The following is a 22,239-nucleotide window of genomic DNA, read 5'->3' as shown; positions in this document are numbered from 1 at the left end:
TATACAGCGCCCACTCGGTATACAGTACATATACAGCACCCTCTCCGTATACGGTACATATACAGCACCCACTCGGTATACAGTACATATACAGCGCCCACTCGGTATACAGTACATATACAGCATATACAGCGCCCACTCTGTATACAGTACATATACAGCGCCCACTCGGTATACAGTACATATACAGCACCCACTCGGTATACAGTACATATACAGCACCCACTCGGTATACAGTACATATACAGCGCCCACTCGGTATACAGTACATATACAGCGCCCACTCGGTATACAGTACATATACAGCGCCCACTCGGTATACAGTACATATACAGCGCCCACTCGGTATACGGTACATATACAGCACCCACTCGGTATACAGTACATATACAGCGCCCACTCGGTATACAGTACATATACAGCACCCACTCGGTATACAGTACATATACAGCGCCCACTCTGTATACAGTTCATATATAGCGCCCACTCCGTTTACAGTACATATATAGTTCTCACTCGGTATAGAGTACATATACAGCGCCCACTCGGTATACAGTACATATACAGCGCCCACTCGGTATACAGTACATATACAGCGCCCACTCGGTATACAGTACATATACAGCGCCCACTCGGTATACAGTTCATATATAGCGCCCACTCCGTTTACAGTACATATATAGTTCTCACTCGGTATAGAGTACATATACAGCGCCCACTCGGTATACAGTTCATATATAGTTCTCACTCGGTATACAGTACATATACAGCGCCCACTCGGTATACAGTTCATATATAGTTCCCACTCGGTATACAGTTCACTATACAGTTCACTTTGACTGCTGGTCTCACAATTCGGGTAGTGACCTGTTGCGGTGAAGAAGCTGTGACTCCTGTGACTGTATTATGATTGGTGACGACAATCTTAGGGCAGTAAACTTCCCCTCACCAGCTGTGTGCCAACCCTGACTTTATCCTCTAGTCTACCATCTACTGTGATCTCCTCCTGTAGCGGCAATTTCCATGTAATGACCCTGGTATTCCTCTTTCTAGGGAGACGATCTGGAAGAATCGTGTACAGTTTCTCGAGGAGCGAGTACTTGAGCACTGGCCGTCATTCACCATCTGGAACGCTGGCAAACAGGGACGCAAGCTGTACCGGAGCCTGGCGCCCCGAAACCGGGACAAGGTAAGGGGCCGGTGTGATGTCACAGCTAGCCACATATAATGTTATTGAGTGTACACAAAACTATATCCCTGAGAAGAGAACTGGAGCTCGCACTACACTGTAACTGCAAAACTCCACCAAAATACACAGTTCCCCTATTACCTTGTTAGTATTTCCCCGGTTACCTGTACAGTCCTATTACGTTTTGATCACTTCTGTAATGGTGTTTAACGGTGACAACCATGACAATTAATAAGTGGTGGTCACGGCTCCGCCCCTTTGCCATGTATCACAAAATAAGTCTGTCACTTTAGATGAATGGATTACACCAGTGAATGCTTTGAATATACCCAGGCCATACTTGACACTAGAGCTTGGCTCCTGTATGAGCGTGGATATACCCAGGCCGGTTGTGAGGATGCGCTCCCAGGAATCTTCTAGTGAGTTGTCCTGACAGCTGCGTCGTGCGTTCACCCCTGCAGGTAATAGAGCGCTGTGTGATGAGAGGACAGCAGTCTCCTGAGAGATCACCCTCTCCTCATTTCCCAGGTTGTCAGCAGCCTTGATATATGACCCCCGTCACGTTCTAGGCTTCCCCTGGTCTATTCTCCACCACGGCCTTGTGTCATATTCATCCATCTCACCCCGACCCATAAACAGGGCAATTATCCTAGATAAAATATTCTAAGGAATGGAATTCACGTGAGATCATTCCTCTGTGCTGCTGTGGACCCTGCTCCTTCCACTATGTAACTGGCTTTGCCTGACCACCACTTCTCTCCTGAAATCCTTTGTGCTGCTTAGATCCTCCTGATTCCACTCCTTGTCCGTGACCTCCCACTAGATTAGCGCACTCTTCTCCTAATACTCTGTGCTGCTGCTCCTTCCTCTACGTAACTTTTCTTTTTTACCTATAAGATCAGCATAGTTCTTGTGAAATACTCTGTGCTGCTGGCGACTATGCCCCTTTTTACCACATGTCTGTGATCACCCACAAGATTGGCACTCTCTTCTCCTGAAATACTCTGTGTTGCTGGGAGAGGGCCCTGCTTTTTTCACTGTGTAGCTTTGCAGAACGTGACGTCCGCGTTCTATAATTCATTTTGGTTGTGAAGTACGAGCCGACATATGGCAGCTACTGTGTCCTAGGTGCCCCGGCGCGGATACCCTGGTGTTACAGCTGAGGCTTGTTCTCATTACCAGGTGGGGGCAGATGTGAGGGGGGATTACAGATCCCATCCGCTCTTTGTGTTCCTTTCATATTATTACAAACATCGGCCATATGAAAGTGATTATGTCCTCAGCCTGCGGACCACCCACAGGACGGGATGATTCAGTGTTAGCTCAGGTATGAGGTGGGCTGTATGACTGCTGCCTGTGACCTCTCCTCACATTAAGTGGACTTTATTCATTGCCGGGAGCATCAGCAGAAGTCATGTAGCCCCTTATCTCCACCTCAAACTAATGATTTTAGTGTTTTCGATTAGCAAGTTCTTCTCAAATCAGCCATGTGGAGGGAACCCCCTGTACCAGCCAGGGCTGTGTAATATAATAATATAATAGTGCAGTATTGCTCAGACCTCTTATCTCTTGTGTTCCCCCTCAACCTTAGCACTCATCTTATGTTCTCTCCTTACCCTCATATACCGTATTCTCTCTCTCCTACCCCTCAAATTTCAAGTTTCCACCTTCTTCTGCCCCTTGTATCCCACGTCCCGTCTCTCCTGCCCCTCTTATCACACATCCTGTCTCCCCTGCCCCTCATATCCCACGTCCCGTCTCTCCTGCCCCTCTTATCACACGTCCCGTCTCCCCTGCCCCTCATATCCCGCGTCCCGTCTCTCCTGCCCTCTTATCCCACGTCCCGTCTCTCCTGCCCCTCTTATCCCACGTCCCGTCTCTCCTGCCCCTCTTATCCCACGTCCCGTCTCCCCTGCCCCCTGTATCTCACGTCCCGTCTTTCCTGCCCCTCTTATCCCACGTCCCGTCTTTCTTGCCCCTCTTATCCCATGTCCCGTCTTCCCTGCCCCCTGTATCCCACGTCCTGTCTCCCCTGCCCCTCATATCCCACGTCCCGTCTCTCCTGCCCCTCTTATCCCACGTCCCGTCTCTCCTGCCCCTCTTATCCCACGTCCCGTCTCTCCTGCCCCTCTTATCTCACGTCCCGTCTCTCCTGCATCCCACGTCCCGTCTCTCCTGCATCCCACGTCCCGTCTCTCCTGCCCCTCTTATCCCACGTCCCGTCTCTCCTGCCCCTCTTATCCCACGTCCCGTCTCTCCTGCCCCTCTTATCCCACGTCCCGTCTCTCCTGCCCCTCTTATCCCACTTCCCGTCACTCCTGCCCCTTATCCCACGTCCCGTCACTCCTGCGCCCCTTATCCCACGTCCCGTCACTCCTGCCCCTCTTATCCCACTTCCCGTCACTCCAGCCCCTCTTATCCCGCCTCTCCTGCCCCTGTTATCCCACGTCCCGTCTCTACTGCCCCTTATCCCACGTCCCGTCTCCCCTGCCCCTCTTATCCCACGTCCCGTCTCCCCTGCCCCTCTTATCCCACGTCCCGTCTCCCCTGGCCCTCTTATCCCACGTCCCGTCTCCCCTGGCCCTCTTATCCCACGTCCCGTCTCCCCTGCCCCTCTTATCCCACGTCCCGTCTCTCCTGCCCCTCGTCCCGTCTCTCCTGCCCCTCTTATCCCACGTCCCGTCTCTCCTGCCCCTTATCCCACGTCCCATCTCTCCTGCCCCTCTTATCCCACGTCCCGTCTCCCCTGCCCCCTGTATCCCACGTCCCGTCTTTCCTGCCCCTCTTATCCCACGTCCCGTCTTTCTTGCCCCTCATATCCCACGTCCTGTCTTTCCTGCCCCTTATCCCACGTCCCGTCTTCCCTGCCCCCTGTATCCCACGTCCCGTCTCCCCTGCCCCTCATATCCCACGTCCCGTCTCTCCTGCCCCTCTTATCCCACGTCCCGTCTCTCCTGCCCCTCTTATCCCACGTCCCGTCTCTCCTGCCCCTCTTATCTCACGTCCCGTCTCTCCTGCATCCCACGTCCCGTCTCTCCTGCATCCCACGTCCCGTCTCTCCTGCCCCTCTTATCCCACGTCCCGTCTCTCCTGCCCCTCTTATCCCACGTCCCTCCTGCCCCTCTTATCCCACGTCCCGTCTCTCCTGCCCCTTATCCCACGTCCCGTCACTCCTGCCCCTTATCCCACGTCCCGTCACTCCTGCGCCCCTTATCCCACGTCCCGTCACTCCTGCCCCTCTTATCCCACGTCCCGTCACTCCAGCCCCTCTTATCCCGCCTCTCCTGCCCCTCTTATCCCACATCCAATCTCTCCTGCCCCTCTTATCCCACGTCCAGTCTCTCCTGCCCCTTATCCCACGTCCCGTCTCTCCTGCCCCTTATCCCACGTCCCGTCTCCCCTGCCCCTCTTATCCCACGTCCCGTCTCCCCTGCCCCTCTTATCCCACGTCCCGTCTCCCCTGCCCCTCTTATCCCACGTCCCGTCACTCCTGCCCCTCTTATCCCATGTCCCGTCACTCCTGCCCCTCTTATCCCGCCTCTCCTGCCCCTCTTATCCCGTCACTCCTGCCCCTCTTATCCCACGTCCCGTCTCCCCTGCCCCTCTTAACCCACGTCCCGTCTCCCCTGCCCCTCTTATCCCACGTCCCGTCTCCCCTGCCCCTCTTATCCCACGTCCCGTCTCCCCTGCCCCTCTTATCCCACGTCCCGTCTCCCCTGCCCCTCTTATCCCACGTCCCGTCTCCCCTGCCCCTCTTATCCCACGTCCCGTCTCCCCTGCCCCTCTTATCCCACGTCCCGTCTCCCCTGCCCCTCTTATCCCACGTCCCGTCTCCCCTGCCCCTCTTATCCCACGTCCCGTCTCCCCTGCCCCTCTTATCCCACGTCCCGTCTCCCCTGCCTGTCATATTCTGTGTTCTCCACGTCTCCTGCTGCTTATATCTTATTGCTGCCCCTTGTGTTTTCTGAGTTTTTTCTCTGGTTCGGCCCCTACTGCCTCTATACATGGGCCATGAGCCGGTTGGAGATGTGTAGGTGTAAACCTGTCTTATCCCCCTCACCGACCCCGTCTGCTTCCAATTACCGCCGCGCAGATCTCGCCATTCCCTCCCACTGACCTTTTCTTAACGTTTGCTTTGGAAAAACTCTGGAACTGCGACATAGACGCTTTTCAGTAGGGTTATAATTAAAATCGCAGCCCGGTATATTTTTACATCTGGCCTTACACCCTGTGATTAGTTACTATATCTCTGATGGTCCTCCTTATATCCATCACCGGTAACCCGGCAGAGAAATAGTCCGGACTAAATGTAATAAGAGTCAGGAGAGGGTTAAAGCATGTTTAGGGCATCTCCTGAAGAGGTTATTGGTTAGATTTTGGAAGTAGCGGGGGAAGTGCTTCCATGGAGGAGCCGGACACTTCCAGCTGGAGGTCGTCAGTACAGATGGGCCCGCGCTGTGCCGGGGGTTCGGCGTTGCTATGGGACAATAAAACATCGCTATTTAGTTGTGGATTTGGGTTCTTGTTAACATTTCAAAGGCTGAAGCTGAACAGACTCCTCCGCTCAGCAGCAACGCAACGCAACTGCAACTCCCATCACTGTGCACGGAGATGGAAAGCAAAAGCTTCAGCACCACCCAAGATATAGAGCGGCCCATGTCCACGATGTTAATGTAAGGCTTTGTGGGAATGCCACTAGCATGTATGACAATATAGGGGGGTCAGGTATACTATAGGAAAAAGTACTGGCCCCCATTGTGTACACTGCTAAACAGCTGAATGTTGGTGGGGCTACATTGATTGACAGCTGTTGTGGTGCGGTTGTGCCGGATTAGAACATGACTGATTTCCTCCAAAAACAGTGCCACACCTGTCTACAGGTTGTGTGTGGTATTGCAGCTCAGACCCATTCATTTTAATGGGAGGTGAGCCGCTATACCAGACACACCCTGGTGTAACCTGTGGAGCAGTAGTCTCCAGCACGTGGCTCTACCTGCTGGGAGTTGTTTTTGTTTTTGCAGTAACTGCAGAGTATTAGCTGCGGCCTGCTCACGGGGATGTAGCCGTGTTGATAGCGTTAAACCATACACAGTATTTTGGTGCAGCTCGTTTAGCCGGATCCTTCCTGACTCAGACGTGTGTAGTTTTGGCTTCGCTCCTCAGTCCTACAAATATCCCCAGGAAATGAGGCTGATGATAGTAACAGGGCTGCTGGAATCTGGACAGTGCGCGTCAGGTGAGGAATAGCTTAATGTCAGCATCACTCTCTCCAAAGTCGTCTTCCAGACTGTTAGCGGCATATCGCCATGGCGACGATATCCACACAGCGCGTTTTACAGCCTCCTCAGCTCTGCTGCACACCTGCTGCTCGGCTACAGGAGCCGCGGACGAGTCCCAAGTGGAAGCAGAAGGGAAGTAGATTATGAGATTCTCTGCCGCGAGCGTGGCGGTCACTGGATGCCTCGTCTCACCTCTGACGCTCATACATTTCTGCCAGCCTCACGCCAAGACCGCGGCTTCCACAGCAGGCGGGTAATCAGAGCCCTGGTATGATCCACAGATAATGGCATAAGATCAGAATACTCTTATGTTCTGGCCACTCCATTGTGTGTAGCGCCCCTGCTCGCTGGTCACCCGTGAAATAACCTTTCCCTAAGTCAGGCACCGGAGGGCAAAATGGAGGCGACCTGCCGTAATGAGGACACCGGGGTGGAAAAGCTTTATAGATCCTCATTTGTCTAATTAATTATTAAAGGAACTGCAAATCTGACCCAGACTCTTCTCGGTCTCCCCCCAGTCCTCCCTCTGTGTCCACAATGTTTACGACTCCCATCAGAATCCTATTATTAGATACACCATCTCCGCAAACAGTATCACACATGATAGGATTAGATACACCGCTCAGCACAGTATCACACATGATAGGCCTAGAAACAGCGGCCGTACTCTGTACATGAGTCCCTCTATAAACACTGTTGGCAGTGACACTATAAATAAACGTGTGGAGACGAGGATACAGCAGCGACGTGCTCCGGGGTTCTCTGGACTTCAGCCAGACACAAATCCCATTGACTGGATAGAAAACAAATATACATGTTACACAGAGCAGAGAGAGGAGGCCGAATCCGGAGCCACCAGCAGGAAAAACAGCCACATGGAAGCCCTGCAGATCATTTCCAACCTTTGTTTTATGAAGATGTGGTAGAAAAACAATCAGCTGTTCAATAGACCACCCACCGTGGACCGGCTGCATGATGAGGGTCTTAGTTGGTTTGCAGAAAACAGTAGGATAGTCTATAGCTTCACCAACATGTACATCAGCAACACAGCCACCACAATATCTAGTCTCCAAGCCCTAGTAGTCCAACATGTCCACCAACAACCTGCATCGCTTAAGGCAGATTCCAATGATACAAAATAGGAGGAATGGTCCACATCCTTACACTGATCTATCCTAGTTATTTTATACTGATCCTGAGTTACATCCTGTATTATACTCTAGAGCTGCAGTCACAATTCTGCTGGTGGAGGCACTGTGTACAAAACATTACATATCCTGTACTGATCCTGAGTTATACTCCAGAGCTGCACTCACTATTCTGCTGGTGGAGGCACTGTGTACAAAACATTACATATCCTGTATTATACTCCAGAGCTGCACTCACAATTCTGCTGGTGGAGGCACTGTGTACAAAACATTACATATCCTGTACTGATCCTGAGTTATACTCCAGGGCTGCACTCACTATTCTGCTGGTGGAGTCACTGTGTACATACATTACATATCCTGTACTGATCCTGAGTTATACTCCAGAGCTGCAGTCACTATTCTGCTGGTGGAGTCACTGTGTACATACATTACATTACTTATCCTGTACTGATCCTGAGTTATATCCTGTATTATACTCCAGAGCTGCACTCACTATTCTGCTGGTGGAGTCACTGTGTACATACATTACTTATCCTGTACTGATCCTGAGTTACATCCTGTATTATACTCCAGAGCTGCACTCCCTATTATTTTGTTATTGGAAACCGTCAGTAAACTTGTGATCAGACACCCCCCCCCCCCCCCGCCCCCAATAGCTTATCTCCTATAATTCAGGGGGCAGTTAGTAATGATAACTGTCGTCAGGCCAGAAATTATCTGAATGAATTAAACCAGCGTTTATGCTCTTTGATTGTTGTTTGCTGCAGAAAAAGGTTTAGTCGCCGACTGAAATATAGCTGATGGTCACAGTGCCACCTGCTGGCCTGGAGATGATATAACAATATAATGGGACTCTTGGACTTGATAATTTCTTACCGATCCTGTTTGTTGATTTTAATTATTTATTTTTGTCTTCAGGTTGTTGCATTTTGTGATGTCGACGCCAACAAAATCTCCAAAGGTTTCTACACATTCGAGGAATCTGAGGTGAGAGAAGGGAAACTTTGTGTATTGTGCTAGATGAACTACAACTCCCAGTATTCTTGTTAAATCCTGTCTTTGCAAACAGCAGCCCAGATCTCAGCTTCCCGGACTACTGTATGACAGTGTCCTTATAGGCAGCAGCTTAGATATTTTCAGCTATCCCGTACTTCATGAGGGTTACATTTATTAGGGGGGTGTATTGTCTGCCTCTGGTGTTTGTACCATTGTCACCCCTAGGGGGCGGTACAGTAGTCAGTGACTAAGAGCAGGATTCTCTCTCTAGCCTGCGGTTAGATCGCCTGCACCTGCTATTGGGTGTTTTAGGCCTCAGACACAATTGCAGGTGACCAGATTGCCCAGGGGGCAGCACGGAGTCCTGGATTTATGGACTTTGTATGTTCTTACCACTTCTTCATTATTAGGTGTCAGATTAAAGGAATATTTCTTTCTAATCTATCTTGTGTATTTTTGAACATTTTATAAGAATAGGGGGCGCTGCTCAGTTGTGGTTTCATTGGCTGGTTGTGTATTATTATCATTTCCCTTGCTTTGGGTGTGACTGGAGAATTTTCTTGACATTTCCAGGTTCCAGCGCCTTTTTCCCCCTTTATAATCCGTTTCCGGCTGATTCCAGGGAGAGGGAGGGGGGGGGGTGGTCTGATATATATGGGATTGTTGCGGCAGTGAGATCTGGGTTACATCACGGAGGAGACGGGTGACATCAGGAAGTGTTACTGCACAGTGGATCCTGCTTATATAGTGTAGAGCAGCACACAGCACACTTCACCAATCTGTAGGTGCCCGGGGTTACCCAAATAGCTGCCCCCATGTGGAACACATAGACTTACATTGATGGAACAGAGTTCTGTATCTTACGCTGCCCTCCACCCCCTTATTGAGGCTCATAGACTGAAGAAAAATGGCCGGGTAATCTTCTCCATAGCATTTTATTTGTTTGTGGTTTATAATACACAGCAGCCAATCTGTACAAGCAGAGCTGCAGTGTAAAGCATGGGGGGGGGGGGGATCAGCAACCTTAGCTTGTGATGAGACGGGTGGATTCTAAACTCCAATAGATATTGCTGCTAAGCTGGAGTCACTGATGATCACTGTGCCTTAATAGAGCAGAACTGCAGTGTAAAGTATGGGTGACTGACACAGAGGAAGCTTCCTAGTCTCTGGTGTAATATTCTGGGTCTGAAGACTCTGCCTCTGGTATTCTCTCTTACAGGAACGACCGAAGCCCCGGATCCCTGTCCTGCACTTCACTGAGACCAAACCACCATTTATCATCTGCGTCAAATTGGTGAGTGAGATTCTGAGAAATGTCCTGCACTGAATGCGGGCCATGTGCGGAGTGGCTGACAACACCGGGTAATAGCTCAGGAGGTGTGAGGGTAATGTGGGCTTTTGTGCAGCACCCCCTATCTGTAACTGAGGTAGTGCAGGACAGGCCTGAAGATCCCCCGTCTTCTATAAATACGGGGGAAAACAAACGCCGGACCCTTCACTACTGGGGAGGAAATAATAATAATTACACCATGACCGCTGCGGCACGTGCTGCACAAGGGGTTAACCTATGAAGGTGCTGGAGAGAGAACTAACGGAAACGTCCAATTATAGATCCCGGACCGCGCCATAAGGGCGGCCGTAATAAATGTGGTGGGGAAATAGCGGCACCAACGCCATAAAATACTTCACAGGCAGCAAATCTGTTTCTTCTCCCCTGAAATTAGAGACGTGAACACCACAAAGGATCTGCTGCTCTGAAGCCACAAGAGGCTATTATTAGAAGGCTTTGGGTTGGTCGGGCTCCCCACATCTGTATCTGGGACGGTGGAGACGTGGCACTCTCCAGGAATGGCGCAGCTCCTATTACGTGGTCACATTCATGTGACCCTGCAGCGCCAGAAGAGCAAAAATGGCCGCTCACCTGTAGGACGATCTGAGAAACAAGGGATCGCGGTCGTGCGATAAGTCGGGGAGCATTGACCTTCCGCTACTATTGGGGTGCACATCACGCATTTCTAGTTGTTCCACGTCTGGGATCGCCACGCTGAAGCAGCCATCTTGGAATCGCCCACAAGGTTATTTTTGGATCATTGTAAAGTTCCCAGTGCATTATGGGTGAGGCGACATCCAGGACTGGTTTATAAAGGGTGTTTTATACTTTTACAACCTTTCCAGCGCATCTCAAATGAAAAATGTTATCTACCGTTTTTTTGTATCCAGCTCCTATACAGACCTATGTGTCTCCATGGTTACAGACAACAGTCTGATTCTGCAGTGTCAGGTATTTTGCGCTGATCTGGATGGTCCCTCCTGTAGTGACCGGCAGAGATCAGGGAATATATTGCCACGACGTAGAATATAATGGCACAATCCCCTAAAAATTCTCCTGTCCGGGAAATAAACGCATCCTAATAGTCAATCAATTGCGCTGCCCCTCCCCCGTGACGTCTGTGAGTAAACATTATAGTAACCCTTCACAAGGCGAGACACCGGAGGATCGTTAAGTGCGGCGGGGCCGTCCATAGTTATTAGGAGCGCGCCGCCTTTCATCAGGATTTCCCCAGACCCCATAAGAAGAGAGCGGGGGCCGGATCCGGGAGCGCGGCCGCAGGTGTTTCCTTTGATGATTTTATGACTTGAGGGAACGTGCTGGGATGAAGAAAACCGCTGTAAAATAACTCTGCGCCACCGCGGAGGGGGGGGGGGGCGACAATGGGGGGGGGGGCGACAATGGGGGGGGGGGGCGACAATGGGACGGCGCCTTACAATATTTACCTGCCTTTGTTTTACCCTCCAGATGTAAGTATCGTGGCAGCAATAAATTAACCCTTCTGTGTATGGCCTTCCTGACCTGAAACACTGTTACGCTGGGGGCGGGGCGGGGCCTGACACATGGGGTTGTCCATGACTGAATCCACCAGGCCCTGCACTAAGTATAACACGGGTGGAGTGTTCCTTTAAGAACATGTACCGATCCTTTGCTTGGGTCCGATCCTCTATGTGCCGGGATCATTGCCCCTGGATATTTTGGGGTCTCTTAACCTTCCCGCTTCTGTATTGCAAGCAGCTAATTGTGTCCATGAAGAAACTTTGTCTGGGACAATGTCTGATTGTTGGGGGTTGCTCTGACCAACACTATTCAGAACAAAGGGGCCCCTTCATTGCTCCTCCAGCCACAGCGCCACCCATGTGGGTGTGGCAGTGCCTGGCACTGCAGCTCAGTTCTATTTACTTTTTTTTTTGCTGCAGTGAGCACCGTGGCCCCTTCATTCTGTTGATTGGTGGGAGTCCTGGAGGTCAGGTAAGTCCTGGAAATCCCCCTTAATGACCAGCCTATTTTAAACCTTAATGACCAAGCCATTTATTACGTTTTTCCATCGTCGCATTCCAAGAGCTATAACTTTTTAATTTTTGCGTCGACATCGCTGTATAAGGTCTTGTTTTTTGCGGGACAAGTTGTATTTTTTAATAGCACCATTTTGGGGGACATATTATTTATTGATTAACTTTTTGGGGGGGGGGGGAATAGAAAAAAATCGTAAATTTCGCCACTCTTTTTCGCGTCTTAAATCTACGCCGTTTACCGTGTGATATAAATAACACAATAACTTTATTCAGCGGGTTGTTACGATTGCAACGATGCCACATTTGTATAGTTTTTGTGTCTCCATATTTGAAGAGCTATAACTTTTTTATTTTTTCGCCGATGCGGTTGTATCAGGGCTTTTATTTTGCGGGAAGACTTGTAGTTTTCATTGCTACCAGTTTGGAGTAGATGCGACTTTTTAATCATTTCTTATCACATTTTTTTTAAGTCAGGATTCACAGAAAACAGCAATTTTTCCATAGTTTATAAAAAAATTTACGGCGTTCACCGTGCGGGTTAAATAATGTAATAGATTTATAGTCGGGGTCGTTACGGACGCGGCGATACCAAATATGCGTAACTTTTTTACTTTATTTAGTTTTTTTTTAATAGTAAAGCATTTTGTAAGGGGGAAAGCTGGGTTTTTCATTTTTTTTTCACTTTTTTTTTTTAAATTAACTTTATTAAACTTTTTTACTAGTCCCACTAGGGGACTTCACTATCCTCCGATCACTATTATAATACACTGCAATACTTCTGTATTGCAGTGTATTACTGCCTGTCTGTTTAAAACGGACAGGCATCTGCTAGGCCTCCGGCATGATCTAGCAGGCATTCGCTCCAGGCAGACCTGGGGGCCTTTATTAGTCCCCCGGCTGCCATCGGAGACACAGACACTCGGCGATCTTATCGCCGGGTGTCAGTGGGATGAGAGGGAGCTCCCTCTCCAAAACCACTCAGATGTGGCGCTCGCTATTGTGCACCGCATCTGAGGGGTTAAACGGGTGAGATCCATACTAATATCGATCTCACCCGGTCGAGCAGGGACGCCCCCAGCCCTCAGCTACATCTGGCAGCGGCGAGCAGGGAGATCTGACAGCTCCCTGCTCTGTTTACTTATTCCTGATGCAGCAACGTAAAAAGGCTTATGCATCAGAATAAGGCCCGTTAGTGACCGACGTGAAAAGGCGTATTGGCGGTCACTAACGTGTTAAAATATATGGGAAAGTTGATTATTCGATGCTCATGTTTACACATTTGTCACTGGTTTTAAATTCTCTGCTGACTGTTATTGAATAGGAACATTGTTTGCCTCATGCACGCGACCGTATTTTTGTCCACCCGTAAATACTGGCGTAAATACCGGTCCTTGGTCATCAGTATTCCATCCGTATTTACAGGCACGTTTTTGGCTGCAAAATTTCACTGCACTAATCGGCAGCCCCTTCTCTCTATCAGTGCAGGATAGAGAGAAGGGGCAGCACTTTCCCAAGTGAAAGTAAACGAATTTCATACTTACCGGCCGTTGTCTTGGTGACGCGTCCCTCTTGACATCCAGCCCGACCTCCCTGGATGACGCGTTAGTCCATGTGACCGCTGCAGCCTGTGATTGGCCTGTGATTGGCTGCAGTCGTCACTTGGACTGAAACGTCATCCTGGGAAGCCGGGCTGGAGGAAGAAGCAGGGAGTTCTCGGTAAGTATGAACTTATATATTTTTTTACAGGTTGATGTATATTGGGAACGGTAGTCACTGTCCCGGGTGCAGAAACAGTTAGGGTATGTGCACACGATGAGAGGCTTTTACCTCTGAAAAGACAGACTGTTTTCAGGAGAAAACAGCTGCCTCGTTTCAGTCGTAAATGCTCCTCCTCGCATTTTGCGAGGCTTCTCTGACAGCCGTAAATTTTGAGCTGTGCTTCATTGACTTCAATGAAGAACGGCTCAAATTACGTCTGAAAGAAGTGTCCCGCACATAATGTATAGAAGCGCCCCGCGCATAATGTATAGAAGCGCCCCGCGCATAATGTATAGAAGCGCCCCGCGCATAATGTATAGAAGCGCCCCGCGCATAATGTATAGAAGCGCCCCGCGCATAATGTATAGAAGCGCCCCGCGCATAATGTATAGAAGCGCCCCGCGCATAATGTATAGAAGCGCCCCGCGCATAATGTATAGAAGCGCCCCGCGCATAATGTATAGAAGCGCCCCGCGCATAATGTATAGAAGCGCCCCGCGCATAATGTATAGAAGCGCCCCGCGCATAATGTATAGAAGCGCCCCGCGCATAATGTATAGAAGCGCCCCGCGTATAATGTATAGAAGCGCCCCGCGTATAATGTATAGAAGCGCCCCGCGCATAATGTATAGAAGCGTCCCGCGTATAATGTATAGAAGCGCCCCGCGTATAATGTATAGAAGCGCCCCGCGTATAATGTATAAGTGTCCTGCACTTCTTTTGACGAGGCTGTATTTTTACGCGTCGTCGTTTGACAGCTGTCAAACGACGACGCGTAAATAACAAGTCGTCGGCACAGTACGTCGGCAAACCCATTCAAATGAATGGGCAGATGTTTGCCGACGTATTGGAGCCTCGTTTACGCCTGAAAATAGGTCGTGTGAACCCAGCCTTACTGCCGATCGCTTAACTCTTTCAGCACCCTGGACAGTGACTATTTACTGACGTCGCCTAGCAACGCTCCCGTAATTACTGGTGCACACACGTAGTCACCCGTAATTACGGGAGCCCCATAGACTATCTTTTTCAACGGTACGGGCACCTTCCTGTAAGTATACGGGGAGGTACCCGTGGCCAATAGAAGTCTATGAGCCTGTAATTACGGGAGTTTTTACGGTCGTGTTCATCAGGCCCTGGGTTCACACCACAGGGTCCGAGTGTCTGCTGATAAAAACGGCAGTTTTGGGCCATTTTGCATCTGTTTGATCCGTTTTTCTCCCTGTCCGTTTTAAAATCGGATGAATTTCATTTAAATTTGTTGCCACACACAGCCCCCACCCCCCCCCCCTCCCCCTCCAGGAGACGTCACTGACTTCAATGTCCATATATGTCACTCACTTCTCCTGTAGTGGAATCCCCGGCCGAAGATGAAGAAGATACGGCCGTCACCCGGGACACATTCCGGTGATGGCCGTGTATTACCCGGCCCCATGGACTTCTATGGGGGCCGGGTAAACGGCCAAAAATAGGGCATGTCCCGTCAAAAAAAAAAATCGGTCGTGTGAATAGCCCCATTAGGGGTCTATTGTTCCTACTGCAGCTGTCACCCTGTCGTGTGAATAAGGGCTTAGGCCGGGTTCACACAGAGTTTTTTGCAGGCGGAAAATCCGCCTCAAAATTCAGTTTGGAACTTTGAGGCAGATTTTCCTCTCCCTGCATTTTCGCCCGCAGCCATCGAGCGCCATGGGCATAAAACGCCGCGAAATAGGCTCTCTCTGACTCCTATTGATGTCAATGGGAGGTCAGAGGCATAAACGCCCGGAGATAGGGTATGTCGCTCCACCTCCCATTGAAATCAGTGGGAGACATTTTCAGCCGCTTTTTGGCGAGTTTTTCGGCGCGGTTTCCGCGTCAAACTCAGTGTGAACATACCCTAAAAATGAGACAGAAAATGTGTCCTAAATAATTCACAGCGGAGGATTTATATCCAGTATTAATAATAATTTTACCTGCACTGATACATTGTAACAGACCATCAGGATAGGAGCCAGATGTGTGCTGCTGCTGTGCTGAGTTCAGAGTATTGTCTAGACTGGGTACAACTGTAACAAACCTTCACCTATGACAAGTAATATGTCTGGACACATTTTCAGTGTCTAGCTGTAAACCATGTCCCCATTCACTGACTGCAAGCAAAGAACGTAAATAGTGTAGAACTTGTAATAGAAAGCTGCAGAACGTCATTACACTGCAGTAGACGTCACAATGACCCTGCTCTTTCCTCTGCAGGATCTGACAGGAGGAGGTTTTGAGGACAATCTGCGCTCGCTGAACCTGACGGAGGGAGAAGATTATTATCACTTCAGCTGAGGCCGCCCCACAGGTATGTTCTGCCCAGTGCCCATAGTATCCAGGGCCACCCACACTGCAGGGCCGCAGACACTTATTTGGGAAAGGGGGGCGTGCCCTAATATGAGACCCCCTCCCCCACTGATAACATTAATTGCACATCCAGTTGATCTGGTGGGACACATTGGCTTCTAATAGGATCCTGTGATGTGACCTCATCAGTCCGGTGGTGTCGTCCTCCCGGTCATGTGACGTCAGGTGTACTCGTCTCCCCTGTGATCCAATCCACGCAGGTGATAAAGTCCAGCCCCCGCGCGGCCTGTATGACAGTGGAGGGAGTGGTCGTGTGTGCCAGATCACCGCAGTACATACAGTGCCCACCTACCTACAATGCCACAGCGGACTTACTGCAGAATTTGCTCAGTAAATGGTGTCAATATTTTCTCCAGTGTCACTAGTAACACTTTCCTGTTCCTCACCGGTCTCTACACCCGGCCAGAGATAAGCGGTGTGGTTCTTGTATTTTCTAGAGAAGCGGTCATGTGGTCCATCCTGTCAGCTCTGAATGTTTCCTCACAGAGTGCTATATCCTCCTGCTGTATAACTGTGTGTTAACTAAATTCCTGTACATTTTGGCTTAGGAGTCCAGTGGGTGGCCCTACTAGTGATTGACAGCCTTCCTCGTATGAGTGACAGTTATTCTGTATAAACAATCATTAGAAGGACCGCCCACTGGACTTAAAAAATATAATAAAATGAACTTACTTAAAGGGAATGTGTCGTGGGAGGGCGAGGTGCACGTTGTAACAGAGCATTTTGTGTAGAAGAGCTGTGTGTAGCGCGCGCAGGCACGCGGACACACACACACACACACACACACACACACACACACACACACACACACACACACACACACACACACACACGGCGCTGCTACACCGCGTTGGTCTTCACAATTGCAAGCCTTTCCCCGCTGGGTCTCTCTGTACTGCGCTAGCATACTTCAGAGCGAGGATATAAGGAGCAGGTCCTATTCCTTATCTCCAGTGCTTCCGTTTTCCATAGTTAAAGAGGCTCTGTCACCAGATTTTGCAGCCCCTATCTGCTATTGCAGCAGATCGGCGCTGCAATGTAGATTACAGTAACGTTTTTATTTTAAAAAAACGAGCATTTTTGGCCAAGTTATGAGCATTTTTGTATTTATGCAAATGAGGCTTGCAAAAGTCCAACTGGGCGTGTATTATGTGTGTACATCGGGGCGTGTTTACTACTATTACTAGCTGGGCGTTCTGATGAGAAGTATCATCCACTTCTCTTCAGAACGCCCAGCTTCTGGCAGATCACGCTGTGACGTCACTTCCCCAGGTCCTGCATCGTGTCAGACGAGCGAGGACACATCGGCACCAGAGGCTACAGATGATTCTGCAGCAGCATCGGCGTTTGCAGGTAAGTCGATGTAGCTACTTACCTGCAAACGCTGATGCTGCTGCAGAATCAACTGTAGCCTCTGGTGCCGATGTGTCCTCGCTCGTCTGACACGATGCAGGACCTGGGGCAGGAAGTGAGTGACGTCACAGCGTGATCTCTCGAGAACACGGCTGTGTCTGCACTGCCAGAAGCTGGGCGTTGTGAAGAGAAGTGGATGATACTTCTCATCAGAACGCCCAGCTAGTAAAAGAAGTAAAAACGCCCCGATGTACGCACACATAATACACGCCCACTTGGACTTTTAAACACGCCCACTTGGACTTTTGCAAGCCTCATTTGCATAACTACAAAAATGCTCATAACTTGGCCAAAAATGCTCGTTTTTAAAAAATAAAAACGTTACTGTAATCTACATTGCAGCGCCGATCTGCTGCAATAGCAGATAGGGGCTGCAAAATCTGGTGACAGAGCCTCTTTAAGAGACGCAGATGAAATATAAACACAAATTCATGACCTTTCCTCTAAAGCCGGCATGTAATAAGACGTTAGTCCTCGTTCACATCTGCTGCGCTGTGGATTCTGATATTATCGCAGGTGAATTCGGCCTTTATCCGGAATCTTTTACCACTCTATAAGGCCGGGTTCACACCTAGCGTAAATACTGCAGACTTTCATTGTATAATACAGTAGGAGCAGAATAAATGAGATGTGAAATCTCCTCGACACGCTGCGTAAAAAATCCACTGAAAAAAAGCGTTCACATGTGGAATCGCTGCTTTTTTGTTGTGGGTTTTCTCCATTGAATTAGTTGGGGGGGGACCCGCAACTACGGTAATAACAGATGTTCCAATTTTTGTGGTGGAAAAGCTGCAAAAAAACCCCAAACACTTTACGAAAATAAAATCTCTCCGCTTCTCCATCCAGCGCGGCCTCCTGCGAATGCGCTGCAGCCAATCAGTCACAGGAGGCCGGACGTCAGCGGGACGCGTTGCCATGACTACGGGTACGCATAGACTTTTTAATCTGGTTTTCCACTGCGGACATTTTGGCCAATATTCCCCTCGGGGACGTGCGGTGTAGTTTTGCGCAGCGTATCTGCCCTGTGTGACAATGGCCTCACATGCTCCCTGCAGATTGGACAGTATGTGACACATGACCGGTTCGGGATTTTGGCTGTGGATTACCTGCAGATTTGTTCTCCCCTATTGAATGGGAAGATCCACAACAGAAATTGACATTTAGAAATCTGTGGCACGTGGATAAGACTTGTGAAGTGGTTGATATTTTATCTGCAGCGAGTACTGTAGCAGTTATTCTGTCCATTACTGTGTGTAATCCCCCTCTTTACCATGTGGTGGCGCCCCCTGTCTTCTAGGGTCTTATTCATACCAGAAATAGAAGCTATGAGGCGGCTCTGTACTGCGGGGGAGCGGTGACCAAGGACTACAGCGGCTCCACGACGAGCGGACAGGCTGATGGGTACACATGGTACATGGACGAGCGCTCTGCAGCAATCAGAGTTACTGAGAAAACATTCCCAATGTATTTTATAACGTCCAACACTCAATAAACGTGTTTTATCAATGAGCACAGACGAGGACTTTGCGTCTGACCTGAGAATTGTAAACGTACACAACTTTCTCCTATACTTTGCGTTTCACTTTCTCACCATTTTCCATATATGCTTGCTGTCAGTGAATGGAAACAGTCTGTTACCGTTGAATCCAGTCTAGATCACAGAGGATTGTCCAAACACTGATACATTGTAGCGGAAGATTGGATACAAATGTAACATACCCTCAGCTGTGAGAAGGATCCGGTGTGTTTCGGTCAGCGAGTTTAAGCATTTCTGTTTACACCCAGTCAGGAGAGATTTTGAAGAATTGAAAACACGAAGGAGACTATCAAAACTTGTGAAAAGTTCTGCCACTTTGAAATTTGCACGACACCAGAAAACTGGGGGATGCAAAACCATTTACCCAGAATTCACATTTTCCCTGTTGGCTTAGAGGACATGATATAAATGACTGTTTTAACACCCTCTTAAAGGCACAGTTACTCCATTTTCGCTAGATGCATGACATCATCAGTCACTGGTTGCTATTAGTAGATCGACGCCATGTCCTCCCCAGGACTATACATCCCAGCATGCACTTCTCATATAAACACATCTCTGTGCAGGCAGCCGTACTAAGCGGCGCCGTCATGTAGAAATTCACTGCCGGTGTCAGTACAACAAACATGATTTTATTACAGGGGTGCGATGTGCATAATACAGACCAGACATGATGATCGTGAGCATACAGTGCCACCTGCTGGCTGCCACCAGGACTGCGCTCACTGCTTCCTCGTCAGGTTACTGCAGATAGCGCTGAACTTTCTTGTGAGCGCCCTTCCATTCACTGACAAGTTGTGGGTTTTCAGGACTGTGGCAGCTGTAGAGAAGATTATATTATTATTATTTCTTGAAGGTTATAATCACCAGGGGTGAAGCTGCCTGAGTCAATCAAGAGAAAATGGAATTCTTAATTATTTTCAGGATTGCTGCTTGCTGTCAGTGGATGTAAATAAGATTGAGCCAAAAACCCGTACTAACCTTGTCCTGCTCACAGTTGAGGGTTTGTTACAATTGTATCCACGTTAGATCATCTTCAGGTAAACACATGCAGCACAAATCTCTCTGTTACAATGTATCAGTATGAGCTAAACTATCAGAACAGCCAACAGTCTACACTCCTGACAGATACATTGTAGCAAACAATCAGGAGAGAACTGTGTATAGCTCAGAGGATTGTCTAGACTGGATAATACTGTAACAAACCCTTAGCTGTGAGAAGTTTTGGGTCTGTACGAGTCTTCAGCCTCTGGAGGTAACCAAGAAAGTTCCTATTCACTGACCGGAAGCAAAAATCTTGACAATGAGGAATTGAAAAAAAAAAACAAAACCACATTATACAGTGATTAAAGTCACGGTCTTTTATTTTTAATAATCATATTTTGAGGTCCAACATTGTGTGCCGATACATTTCTTCTTATAGCTTGATATTGGTCAGAATGCCGTTGCCCCTCATCAGAGCTGCAGTAATCGCCCCCTATTGGTAGCTACAGGTAGACCAATGTTTACTTTTAAAGGTATCATCCAGGATTAGAAAAACATGGCGTCATTCTTCCAAAACAGCGCCCCATCTGTCCTCATGTGGTGTCTGGTATTGCAGCTCAGCTCAATTTAAGTGAATGAGACTGAACTGTAATACCACACACAGCCTGTGGACATGGGTAGTGCCATTTCTTAAAGAAAGAAGGCATTTTTTTCTAATCCTAGACTATCCCTTTAAAAAAAAAAAATCTGTCTGCCTGTAGTCACCACTAGGGGGAGCACGCTCTGTCACATGACTGCGTGGATGTCATCGCTGCTTTTGTACATGAACCGGCCTGTGATTGCGCGGAGGATATTTGGGGGTCACAGCCACCAGTCACGCGACGATCCCGGCTTTTAGGGCGGTCTAGTTTTATGTAAATTAAAACTTAATCATTGTATAATCAACCCTTGTACAACTTCCTAATAGAACATTTCAATACCTGCTTGCTGTCAGTGAAACTTGTCCATTTCAACATTTGTTACAGCTGTAACCAGGCTAGACAATGCTCGGAGCTACAGACTGATAAACAGTCAGCTGTGAAAATTAGGTCTGGAGAAGTTTCCAGCAAACAGAGATCTTGAAAATGTCAAGAAATTTTAAAAAAAACCAGTACATTAGAAAGTTGCAGACCCCCCCACCCCCCACATAGACCGGAGTGCAGCTGATGGATCGGGGTCTGTGGGGGTTTAATAATAAATTCCTGCCATTCCTGGTAGATAAGAACACACTGACCAACATCTGCATCACATCAGCTGCCGGACGCTGCGTGATTAACCCCTGCTCTGCTGGGGAATGTCCACATTCTTGTCACGTGTGAGGAGTGAATGAACGGAGGATCATACAGGGGTCTCACCTTGGGCACCAGGGTGGGTTTGGGCATCTTCAGCAGGTCACACAGGTAGTTTCGCTGCTCACGGACGAGGGTCAGGTCGGCATCCCTGCACGGAGGAAGACATGGGGTTAAAAAAAAACTGGGATCCGCCAATGACTGATGAATATAGGTGTGGGGGGGGGGAGATCTCTCGAACTTGTATACTAAGGTGTATTTTACCACTACACCCAATATTTCTCACAGCTGAGGTTTTGCTACATTTGCATCCAATCCAGACAATCCTCTGAGGTAAACATCAGCAGCACAAATTGCTCGTTTGTTACAATGTATCAGTCTGCAGTCCAGCTAACAGAGGATGGTCTAGACTGGATACAATTGTAACAAACACTCAGCTGTGATGTGTATGAGGCTCTATATTCTGGCTATCCGGTTCTTCTCACACGCTGCGGGTGATCCGGTCAGTGCTGGGCACACTAGAGGGGGAGTGGGCACTGGCATTCCAACACGTTTTTAATATCCTTCAATCACAGTTTCCAGAAGCGTTAAATTCCTGGGGGCCACCGCTCCAAATCTGGAGGATTATATGAAACCGCAATGTTTATACTGACGGGGGAAGATCACGGCGTCTTAACATGAAACGTACCGGTCATTACCCCTCCCCCCACAACGTGTAATGTATCCGCAGAGCGGTGTGCTGGTACCAGGGGGGACGTTTGATGTTTGGCAGGGGGATTAACGTGTCTGGATGGGAATCTTACTGGCTGTAAGACCCCGACATGCAGCACCGGGCAAACGTCCATTGCATTGTGGGTAAACATTCTCTATGCTTATC

General features: G+C 48.9%; 2 protein-coding genes across 7 annotated transcripts in view; one reads left to right on the top strand and one right to left on the bottom strand.

The window, feature by feature from the left end:
• Positions 1-19,022, top strand: part of QTGAL (queuosine-tRNA galactosyltransferase) — a 232,251-nt gene extending 213,229 nt beyond the window's left edge. For all 6 annotated transcript variants that reach the window (XM_075845905.1, XM_075845906.1, XM_075845907.1 and 3 more), the window contains 5 exons: positions 1,054-1,189; positions 8,538-8,606; positions 9,835-9,909; positions 15,948-16,041; positions 18,811-19,022. In XM_075845905.1, coding sequence (XP_075702020.1) covers positions 1,054-1,189; positions 8,538-8,606; positions 9,835-9,909; positions 15,948-16,028 — 361 coding nt within the window. In that variant the 3' untranslated portion in view covers positions 16,029-16,041; positions 18,811-19,022. The remainder of the gene's footprint in view (positions 1-1,053; positions 1,190-8,537; positions 8,607-9,834; positions 9,910-15,947; positions 16,042-18,810) is intronic.
• Positions 19,023-19,660: 638 nt separating this feature from the next.
• TBCD (tubulin folding cofactor D) overlaps positions 19,661-22,239 on the bottom strand; it is a 124,480-nt gene continuing 121,901 nt past the window's right edge. Inside the window, exons 39-40 of the mRNA XM_075845899.1 lie at positions 21,429-21,513; positions 19,661-19,870 (exon numbers count right to left, since the gene is read on the bottom strand). Coding sequence (XP_075702014.1) covers positions 19,856-19,870; positions 21,429-21,513 — 100 coding nt within the window. The 3' untranslated portion in view covers positions 19,661-19,855. The remainder of the gene's footprint in view (positions 19,871-21,428; positions 21,514-22,239) is intronic.

The sequence above is a fragment of the Rhinoderma darwinii genome, chromosome 13 (genome assembly GCF_050947455.1).
Source record: "Rhinoderma darwinii isolate aRhiDar2 chromosome 13, aRhiDar2.hap1, whole genome shotgun sequence".
NCBI classification, from domain to species: domain Eukaryota; kingdom Metazoa; phylum Chordata; class Amphibia; order Anura; family Rhinodermatidae; genus Rhinoderma; species Rhinoderma darwinii.
Note: the sequence above shows the minus strand (reverse complement) of the source record. Positions and strands in the feature narration are given on the sequence as shown.